This window comes from Carlito syrichta, unplaced genomic scaffold, assembly GCF_000164805.1.
Source record: "Carlito syrichta isolate Samal-C Ts95f unplaced genomic scaffold, Tarsius_syrichta-2.0.1 Scaffold307020, whole genome shotgun sequence".
NCBI classification, from domain to species: Eukaryota; Metazoa; Chordata; class Mammalia; order Primates; family Tarsiidae; genus Carlito; species Carlito syrichta.
The window spans coordinates 247417-258596 of record NW_007251116.1 but is presented as its reverse complement, the minus strand read 5'-3'; the positions used below and the strand labels follow the sequence as shown (position 1 = coordinate 258596).

At 54.5% G+C, this 11180-nt stretch overlaps 1 protein-coding gene across 1 annotated transcript in view; it reads left to right on the top strand.

Moving 5' to 3' along the window:
• Positions 1 to 5175: 5175 nt before the first annotated feature.
• Positions 5176 to 11180, top strand: part of MYOZ3 (myozenin 3) — a 12926-nt gene continuing 6921 nt past the window's right edge. Inside the window, exon 1 of the mRNA XM_008063757.1 lies at positions 5176 to 5236. Coding sequence (XP_008061948.1) covers positions 5176 to 5236 — 61 coding nt within the window. The remainder of the gene's footprint in view (positions 5237 to 11180) is intronic.

Sequence of the window (11180 nt, the reverse complement as noted above, 5' to 3'; positions counted from 1 at the left end):
CCCCTGGAGAGCCCCAGAGAGAGGAGGTCAGGGCAGGGCAGCTCTGGGCCTGGGGAGGGTTAGGGACCCAGGCTGGAGTCCTCCCCCGCTCTGTCCCGTGTTGTGACTCTGGCAAGACCCTGCTCCGTCTGACCCTCAGCTTCCCCATCTGCTCACCGTGGCCTGGGCCAAAGCCATCTCCAAACACCGAAATCCCCCCTCCCACCAACACACACACCACACGCGTGCCTTGGGTGAGCCAGGGGCTGTGCAGATGGCCCCTAGACTGACCGCGCCCGGGTCGCCACGCTCCTCCCTCCCCTTCTGGCTCTGTTCTCTGGAGTCTGGCAAGCGGGCTGCTTAGGCGATTCTGGGCCTGTGTCCCATGGCCAGGCCCTGGCTTGACTGTCCGGCTCCCTGGCACCAAGTCCCCGGCAGGAGCAGCTGTTTTCCATCCCTTCCCAGACAAACTCTATTTTTACCACGGTGACCTTTAGAGAGGTCTCCCAGGCCAGCTCAAGGTGCCCTGCTGTCCCCTCTGGAGAGAAGAGGCAGGAAGAGTCTCCCCAAGTCCCTGTGGGGCTGCGTTCTCCACCCAGCTCAGGCTGTCCAGCGTCTTATCCGTAGCCAGATAAGGAAGAGCACTCTAAGATGATGGTTTCTCCAGGCCTTATCTGTCCCCTCGGGCCCATACATGGCTGGTTCTGGGCTCAAAGCTGAGCTGGGGACAGAGACATGGAGTGACCCCGTGGCTCTACCTGATGGCTCCCAGTTTGGGGCTGGCTGCTCTTTGGAGAGAGGGAGACAGAGTTCCTTGTTATGGGAAGTATGCAATCCATGGCATGGCCAGGATGCCTAGAGGAGATTCTAGCAGGGCATGGGATTGGCTCACATGACCTCTGAGGGCTCTTCTAGTCCTGGAATGCGTTCCATGGTCTTAGGAAGTGGGGGCAGGTGGTGGAGGATTGACTGGGCTTGAATTCAGGGGCAGATGAGCTCAGGTGGGTGAGGGATTGGGCCAGGGTCTGCCTGTGTTTCTGGCCTTCTAGGAAGTGCTCCTCTCTTCCATTTCAACCCTCAGTCCCAGGGTCCATATCATGCCTGGAAGAGTGGACACGATCCCACCCATTCTCTCCCATGGCACTTGGTCTTAGCTAATGCCTGGTGCTCATGACCTTGGGGAGCCTGGCTGCAGGCCCTCGCCTGTCCCTTAGACCTTGGTGACTTGGTTTCAATCCCCAAGAGGGACACCAGCAGCGATTTGGCTGGCCTAGAGGTTCAGGATATCAGCTTCAGGATACACTGGGGGCTGGCACTGGCTGAGGGGCAAAGGTATGCAGGGAAAGGCTGCCAGGATGTTGTTAAAGGCAGGGGACCATGTAATGTGGGGACTAACCAGCCATCGGGGTAGGAGGCGGGCCTGGAACCCCCAGTGAGGCCAGGGAAAGTCTGGGTCAGGATGGAAGATCGTCAGGGTTGAGGCCGGGTGCTTTGGAACAAAGGAATGATGCCAGAGCCTTCCTGGGGCCTAGGAAGTGGGGCACAGCTCCTGGTGGTGGGAAGCTGGAGGGCGCCCCTGCTCAGTTAATGATGAGTGACCCCATTGGCCAGAGCCCCCACCTGCTGAGGGTCCCTTGTAGTGTGGAAGCCTGCGGCCAAGGACCCTCCCAGAGAGGAGACACACGCGGGCCTCTGGCGGGGCAGTGGCATAGAGGACCTGCTGCTTCCACCTGCGTTCCCAGGGGTCCAGCAGGGGCAGCCCTGGGCAGCCGCGGTTCCCAAGCGTTCTCTGCTGCCATACCCCTCTCCTCTCCCCCCGTCCTCTCTGACCCCCCAGGCTCATTTGTGCCCTCCTCTTGCCCTTGTAGAATTCAGCTCTGGCCTCAATAAATGCTTCCTGCATTCTCCTGCCTCCTGTGTCATTCTCAGCTTTGCCTGACACCCTTCCCTTCTCCTGAGTATGGAACGGTCTGTGGGACCCTGGGTGGCTGGAAATATGGGATACACATGGGGTGGGAGCTTGGGAAGGAACAGCCATAGGAGAGATGGGGACAGCAGAAAAGCTTGAGGCCACAGAAATCCCTGCTGTCATTGACTAGCTTGGTGATACTGAGTGAGCCTTAGCATCCCCATCTGTATAATGGGGAGAGCTGAGCTAAGTAAAGTCTCAGGGTGGTTTTGTCCAGACCCTGACCACGGGGCACTGTCACCAGAGTGGGCAGAGCCAAGCTGGGTCAGGACCCAGCACTCTGGGGCTGCTTCCTCGTGGCAGGTTGGCACTCCAGGATAGGAAGAGGAGCCATTGTGAGCGGTCACAGCCAAGTCCAGGCAGTCCCAACGAGGTCGGGACCCAGGCCATCAGGAGTCCTCCTCTGGTGCCAGGAGTGTCCTTTGCCTGTACGAGAGCAAGCTCTTTCTTCCTCCCTGGAAGCCCAACCCCACTGGGGGACAGGAGGCGAAGCACAGGGTAGGCCATAGCAGAGTTCAGGCTTCTGTCCCCCCAGGACAGTCTGTGCCGATATAGGGACACAGGTGCCCACCCTGGACCCAGCGGCTTTGCCAGGTCCACCCTCCCGGGTGGGGTGAGTACCTCTCACCCAGCCTTCGTCTTCAGCTGGGTCCTGAGTGCGTGGCTCGCTGCCCCCTGGTCATCCCATCCTGGTCCCCAGACACCTCAAATCAAACCAAGTTCATCCAAAACAGGACTCAGCATCTGCCCCACCCTGTCCTGTCCTTCCCTCCCTGCCTGAGTCACCAGGCCAGAAACAGGGCAGTGGGCCTCCTCTTCTCGCCTCCTCGCCTCCCACACCGATCCCTCACCAGGACCTGGAGTTCTCCACACACCCCTCAACTCCGCTTGTCTCCATCCCCTGTCCCTGCCCTGGCCCAGCCACCCCCTCTCTCACCTGGGGCAGTGAAATCCTCCCGCCTCCAGTCCGGGCCCTCCAAGCGGTTTGCACCTGGCAGCAGAAAGATCTTTGGAAAATGCCAGTCCGACCACTCCACATCACCAGTCCTCTGTAAACTCAGTTTCCTCCCGCGGGGCCTGCTGGAATCCAGCCCCCGCCCATCTGTATGGGCTCATCTCTCAGCACTGTCCCCCAGCTCTGGCTCTACTTGCTGATCCCGGCCATCTTTATGCATGCCACGTCCTCTGCCAGCTATACCTGTGCCCCTTCTCTGCCCAGCAAACTCCCAAGCATCCTCCAAGTCTCAACTCCAACGCCTCCTCCTCTGGGAAGCCTTCCCGGCATCCCAGGCTGAGCTGGCAACTCCCTCCCCCGGGCTGTCCCAGAGCATTCCCCAAGCTTGTTTACGAGCTGAGTCTGACCTGGCCGACTCCTTGAGGACAGAGCCCAGCCTTATTTATTTTCAGTCCATAGAGAGAGGCTCAGGGAATGTGAGAAGGTGGAGGGAGAGGGGGAGAAGGAGACAGGCAGGAAGGCTGCAGAAGGAAGATAGAAAAGCAAGAAAGAAGAAAGGAAGGAAGAAAAGCTAAGGCAAGCGAAGATGCAGGGGCAGTTCATTCATTCATTCATCCATCCATTCAACAAATATCTGCTGAGTTGCTATCGGGCTCTGTTCTAGGCATGAGGATACACAGGTAACGAGCTAAGCTTCCAGCAGCTGACCTCCACATTTCCAGGTGACGTGGCCTGTGCACATGTGAGTGTGCACACATGGGTACAAGCCCTCTGTCTGCAAGGGCCTGCTGCCGGGCACCTGTCTTCCCAAGGGGCTGGTGCCTTTAGCATCTGGACCCAGCTCCCGTTGCAGCCCGGAATAAGGTTGTGACCCACGACAAGGCAGGAACGATTCTCGTCAGCTGAAGCCAGGGCAGGAAGCAGGGCACACTCTGCCCACTGACCGCTGACACGGACACCACTCAACTCAGCTGCCTGACAGAGGGGTTCATCTTGAGGCTTGGACTCTCCCTTCTCATCACTGTGGGTCCCACCTCTCAGGTACCAGGATCCTAGGGAAGCTGAGACACTTGGGGGGTACCCTTTCCCCGGAGGGAAGGGCCCCACAGAGGATCTGGGAGATCGGGGTCTCATGGGAGCCGGAGAGGCTAGGGCCTCATGAGAGCTTGTGGGATCTGGGAAGGTTGGGGCCTTGTGGAAACTGGGCTCCAGCATTGAGAGGCAAGGACCCCAAGCTCTAGGCTACCCTCATTCATGGGGAGAGGTGGCCAGGCTTAGAGATGGGGACAGGAAATGGACCAGAATCTTTAAGCAGCAGACGGAAGCAGCCTTCCTGTCTGTAAGTGAGGGAGCCTCCCAGCACCTGTGAATTTCTGCAAGGAGCATGTTTATCAAGAGACAGGTCTGCGGGCTGTGGAACCCTGCACGGTCACATCGGGTGTTCTCAGTCACCTCACGGCCCTCACCCCAAGTGCACGCAGACACTCTCGTGTTGGCATACAGCTTTGGGGGCTTGTGGATGCCCTCCAGCCCAACCACGGATCCCCATAATTCAGCCCAATGCCCCTTATGTTATAGAGACACAGAGCTGAAGAGCCCCTTGTTCACAGCTACAGAGGCTGTCAGGGCCAGCCATTGGATGCCTGGTCACCCAGCTGAGTGCTCACTGACCAAGGGCACCGGGTGGTGTGGAGGGTACACGCGGAGGCGGCAGATTGTTTTCTAAAGCAAGGGCATGTTGGTATGCGCCTGTAGTTCCAGCTACTTGGAAAAACCTAGAAGCAAAAGAGAGGGTGTCAGGGAAGGCGGTCAGTCAGGGAGCCCAAGGGTTCTGCCTCTTCTCCTGGGAGTAAGTTGGGGATCTTGGTCTGGGGCCTGTTGGGGTTCTCTGGGACTCTGGACCTCAAAATGATTTGTAAATCTCTTCCAAGATTCCTAGAAAGTGGCGTGAGATGCAAGCAGGGGTGGAGGAGAAGGAGGAAAAGGGGTGAGGGGAAGAGGAGCCATCCCTGAAGAGACAGTGCTTCCCTAGCAACACGGACACCAGCGAGGGTCATCTTGAGCACCTCCCTCTCGCTCCCTGGGCCTCAGGTTCCTCAGAGACCCCAAAGGCCCTTCCAGCTCAGATATCCCTTGTGTGTGACCCTGGGTGGGCCAAGGCTGTTTAGGGCTGGGGCGGGGTGGGCCAGGAACTTGGGGGATGTCTGGGGAGGGGGTGGTCGAGGGAGACATGGAGGCAGCCTGGCTCATCTCGGGGGTCTCTCCGCCCAGGATGATCCCCAAGGAGCAGAAGGGGCCGGCAACGGCAGCCATGGGAGACTTCGCTGGACCCGGTAAGGTGACCTGACCCCGGGTAAGGTTTCCTCAGACTCCGTCCTTTCTCAGTCCCAGATGGCACCCACTCTGGCCTGCTGGCCCCAGGCCTGGGTAGGCAGGCGTGTGTTCCAGGCCAGCCCCGAGAGAGACAGCCTGTGGGTCTGCTGCCTGGGCTAGGACACACCCAGAGGCATTGGGAGGGGTCCTGTCCTCATTCCAGAGACCCAAGAGCTGAGATTGAATGCCCAGGACTGGGCCCTAGCCCTGGCCCCAGCGAAGGCCTGACCTCAGCCCCAAAGGGAGCCCTGGGGGTTCTGTTTCCATTTCCTGCCCTGCCTATGGCCTCAAGCTCCTGGCACACAATTCCTTGTCTATCATGCTTGTGGGTCTCACCGAGGCCCCAGGACAGCCTGGAGCGGCCCAGATCCAGGGCTAGAGGCAGGGTGTGGAGAGTAGGGCAGGGCAACATGGGCAGGTTGCCCAGCTGAGCTCAAACCTTTCTACTTAAAAGCCGACTCATCAGCTGAGTGCGGTGGCTGAGGCCTGTCATCCCAGTGCTTTGGGTCAGCTCAGGGCAAGAGGATTGCTTGAGCCCAGTTCAAGGCCAGCCTGGACGACATAGTGAGACTTCATCTCTATGATAAATGAAAAAATTAACCAGGTGTGTTGGTATGCGCCTGTAGTTCTAGCTACTTAGAAGGCTGAGGCGGAAGGATCGCCTGAGCCCAGCAGGTCGAGGATGCGGTAGCTGTAAGCATGCTACTGCACTCTAGCCTGGGGGACAGAGTAAGACTCCCAACTCAAAAATAAAAAGGAAGAAAAGAAATCTGAGTCTCACCGCCTAAAAACAGCCATTGTAAAGGAATAATAATAAAAGCACCCCCGTCGGTGCTCACCCAGTGTCAGGACTAGGCAAAAGCTTTCGTTCCTTCTGTCATAACCCTCACAGCAGCTCGGTCAGGTGGAATGGTGGTCACACCAGGCAGGTAGCAGAGCTGCGACTCAGCACTGGGTTTCTGTCTCTAGGGCTGTTTCTTTACTATATGGTTATACAGTAATGTAACATAATGATAGCACATCCATTTTCTATTTTACTTTTATGTATTTATCTTTCACCAGGCCTCACTCTGTCACTCAGGCTGGAGTGCAATGGCATGATTATGGCTTACTGCAGCCTTCTCAGGTGATCCTTCTGCCCCAGTGAAGTGTGAGTACTGGAACTACAGGCACGCGCCACCACACTTGGCTTATTTTTTTAAGAGATGAAGTATTGCTATGTTGCCTGGGCTGGTCTTGACCTCCAGAACTCAAGCAATTCTCTCACCTCAGCCTCCCAACGTGCTGGGATTACAGATGTGAGCCACTATGCCCAGCAAAGCTATCAACTTTTTTTTTTTTTTGAGTCAGAGTCTTGTGTGTTGCCCAGGCTGGAGGGTAGCAGCACACTCACAGCCAATGCAGCCTCGACCTACTGGGCTCAAGTGATCCTTCTGCCTCAGCCTTCCAAGTAGATGGAACCACAGGCCAGTGCCACCATGCCAGGCTATTTTTTTTTTTTGGATTTATTGTAGAGACGAGGTCTTGCCATGTTGCTCAGACTGGTCTCGAACCCCTGAACCTAGGCAATCCTCTCGCCTCCGCCTTCCAAAGTGCTGGAATTACAAGCTTGAGCCAACGTGCCCGGTTCTAACAACATTTAAAAATATCTACTTGTTGTAGACTTGATGTCAACTGAAAACAATTTTAAATTCAGACAAAAGAGGCCCAAATGGCTTTGAAAGGGAAGTCTCCTCCTTCTGGAACCATCTAGAGATAGCCACTGTTAACATATTTATGTAAATTCTTCTCTTGTTCATACATGAGTATATTTATATAAACACATTCATACATGGGCCGAATACCACACACTGTGATCTTCAACTGGTTTATTTCGTTTAGCAGTAAACTCGCCTGGTGTGACTTATCCCACCACCTCTGCCCCCTGAGCCCCAGCGGGTCACTGTTGGTTTCATTTATATCTATCCAAACTGCCATGGGGTCGCGGGGCTCATCTCAGGCGGGACCTCAAGAGTGAGCCCTGGGAGTCTGGGCATCCAGGTTCCCTCTAAACCTACGGTGGGCTCTTGGCATGAAGTGCTCCACAGAATTCTCCCCACACGAGGCAAAGGCGCTGCACGGCCTCCCTTCTTCGGGGTGGTCTCTTGAGGAGGTGACATGTGACCCATTAACCTCTATTAAAGGGCGTCAGGGCAGCATCTCCCACAAGACTCACTCCCAGATTTTACAAGTTTAAACCCCACGGCAATAAACCTCTTTATACATGTACTTTTGGATATGTTTATTCAACTTTTCCTCCAAGAATAATTCTTAGAGATAGAATTGCTCAAACAGATTTTTATCTTTTTTTTTTTTTTAACTATTGACCTCAGGCTGGGCACAGTTGCTCAAGCCGATAATCCCAGCACTTTGGGAGGCCAAGGCGAGAGAATTGCCTAAGCCCAGGGTTTTGAGACCAGCCTGGGCAACTTGGTGAGACCTTGTCTCTACAACATATCAAAAAATTAGCCTGGCATGGTAGCGCGTGACTGTAGTTCCACTTTCTTGGAAGACAGGCAGAAGGATCACCGGAGCCCAGCATATCGACAGTGCGGTGGCGACGAGGCCTGTACTTCCAGCTACTTGAAAAGCTGAGGCGGAAGGATTACCTGAGCCCAGCAGGTCGATGTTGGGGTGGCTGTGAGTGTGCCACTGCACTCCAGCCTGGGTGACAGAGTGAGACTCCAACTCAAAAAAAAAATCAGTAACAACAAAACAGTATAAATTACGTCTAGCCTCCTCCTTCCTGTGTCCATAAGTAGTCAGTGCTAGGGCCAGGCACAGTGGCACATGCCTGTAATCCCAGCAATTTTGGAGGCCAAGGTGAGAGGATTATCTGATCCCAGGGATTTGAGACCATCCTGGGCAACTTCGTGAGACCTTGTCTCTACAATAAATCAGAAAGTTAGCTGGGTATGATGGCGTGTGCCTATAGTCCCAGCTACATGGCAGGCTGAGGCAGAAGGATCACCTGAGCCCAGGAGTTTGAGGCTGCAGTGGGCCGTAATCTTGCCTGTATTCCAGCATGGGCAACAGAATGAGACCCAACTCAAAAACAAAAAGCAAAAAAAAAAAAAAAAAAAACCCGACCGGGTGCAGTGGCTCAGCCTGTAATCCCAGCACTTTGGGAGACTGAGGCAAGAGGATTGTCTGAGCCCGGGCGCTCAAGACCAGCCTGGGCAACTTGGTGAGACCTCGTCTCTACAATAAATCACATACACACAAAAAACTAGCTGGGAGTGGTGGCATGTGTCTGTACTTCCAGCTACTTGGAAGGCTGAAGTGGAAGGATCGCCTAAACTCAGCAGGTCGAGACTGCAGTGGCCACGATCGTGCCACTGCACTCCAGCCTGGGTGACGAGTGAGACTCCAACTCAAGAAAACCCAAAAAACCGAAAAGCAGTCACTGCTAATATTTGGCGTGTCTCTTGGTGGGTTCCAGTGCACACACAAACATGTATACACAGGATTCCATTAAAATGGCCCTCAGTGCTGCCTGGTGCCATGTCATCCCCTGGCCCATCTGCTGTCCCATGCTGCTCTCTTAGGCGACTTTGGCAACCCCTCCCCTCTCTCCTCACACCTCCCAAACCTCCTAGCTTGGTTTCATTCTCAGTCAGTGACTTTGCTTCTGATGTTGTTGAGAAAGATGGAAGTAATCAGAAAACACCTGCAAGCACCTGGCCACACCTGTGTCCATGTGCACATCTGCGCTGTGTTTGCGGGTCTCCCTCCGACATGACAGCTGACTTCTCACGCCTACCTGGTGCCAGCTCCTCTCGATGGGCCGTGGACACCCTGCCCACTTCCTTCTACCCAGGGACATTCCCTCAGCAGTCCTTCCCTCTCTCTACTTGATCCCATAGCTGCCTCCAGCCATGGTCCTCTTTTCTTTCCTTTCCTCTCTCTCACACACACACATTCTTTCTCTTTTTCTTTCTTTTTTTGAGACAGAGTATCACTATGTTACCCAGGCTGGAGTAAAGTGACATGATCATAGCTGGGACTATAGGTGTGCAACACCACACTTGGTTAATTTTTATTTTATTTTTTAGAGAGACAGGGTCTCACTACCCAGACTGGTCTTGATCTCCTGGCCCCAAGCAATCCTCTTATCTCAGCCTCCCAAAGCACTGGGATTACAGGCCTGAGCTACCATGCCCGGCCCAGCCACAGTCCTTTGAAGCCTAGCTCCTCCAAGCAGTCTATATTTTTCTTCCCATCCTCTCTTTCTTTTTCTAACATTTTAGTATGTCAGTTTCCAAACACACAAAAGTGGAAGCTCCAAATCCCTCTGGCCTCTTCTTTATTCCTAAATTCCAAAGCTCACACCAAAGAGCATGTCATGGCATCCCCCAAATTCTTCAGAATGCGTCAAAAAATAAGAAAAGAACATTTGTTCCATGCCACAAAGAGCACCTGGACACAGCATTAGCAGATAAGATTTAATACCACTTAATCAGCAGCAACCTGTATCCAACCTCCCCCAATTTTCCAGTTTGTTTTCATCAGGATCCAGGCAAGGGCCACAGGGTTTTTTTTTTTTTTTTTTTTTTGGAGTCTCACTCTATCGCCCAGACTGGAGTGCAGTGGCCGCTCCCGGCCACCGCAGCCTCGCCTGCTGGGCTCCGGAGATCCTTCCACCTCAGCCTTCCAAGTAGCCGGAATTACAGGCACGCACTACCACGCCCGGCTAATTTTTTGATTTATTGTAGAGATGAGGTCTCACTGCCCAGGCGGGTCTCGAACCTGCGGACTCAGGCAATCCACTCACCTCAGCCTCCCAAAGGCGTGGGATTACAGGCTGAGCCACCGAGCCCAGCAAGGGCCACAGTTTTTATTTGGTTGCCATGGCACTTAAATCTCCATTCCCCGCCCCCCCCCCCATGACAGTCATTTGTCTGAAGAACCAGGGCAGTGGTCCGGTAGACTGTCCTGCACCCGTGCATCCAGGTTTGGCCCGTGCCTCCTGGCTCATGCCTCTGTCTTCCCTCGTGCCCTCTCCAACCAGGCTTTCACTCATAGAAGCCCCTTTGGTGAAGGTGACCAGTGACCCCATGAAATTTTTTTTTGAGTTGGGGTCTCACTCTGTCGCCTAAGCTGGAGTGCAGTGGCCTGGTCATAGCTCACTGCAGCCTTGACCTCCTGGGCTCAAGCAAACCTCTCACTTCGGCCTCCCAAATTGTTGGGAGTACAGGCTTGAGCCAGGGCACTCAGCCTGATACTAAATATGAGAATCGGTTTCCGCCCTCTCACTGGGCACCCCAGCAGCATTTGACACCACTGGTTTCTCTACTGTCCCTGAGATGCTGTCACCCCTTTGCTTCCAGGCCGCCATCCTCTCAAGTGTCCTCCACCTCGCAGGCATCTCCTGCCTGGGCTCCAGGGCTGGCTTCTCCTCCCTGCCTCAACCTAAACACCGGAGGCCCCAGGCCTGGCCTCTGGTCCTCTTTATCTCATCCAGCCTCCTGATTTAAGATACCCTGCATGGCTAGAATACTGAGTGACTATCACAGACACAAAGAACTGAGTGTCACATGTTCTCACTCATATGCAGACCTTGAACAACTATCGTGATACTGTAAGAAAGGGATGGACAGTTGTGGGAAACTGCCGGGGTGGGAGGATTGGCAGTTGAAGGAAACTGCCAGAGGAGGGGGGCACACCTCATCAACAAGCATATTGAACATTTATATATCTAACCCTGAATTGTACCCCATGTATTTAAAATAGAAAATAATTATAAAAAATGAAAATGAGCCGGGCTCGGTGGCTCAGCCTGTAATCCCGCACCTTTGGGAGGCTGAGGTGAGTGGATTGCCTGAGCCCGTGGGTTCGAGACCCGCCAGGGCAGCAAGACCTCAT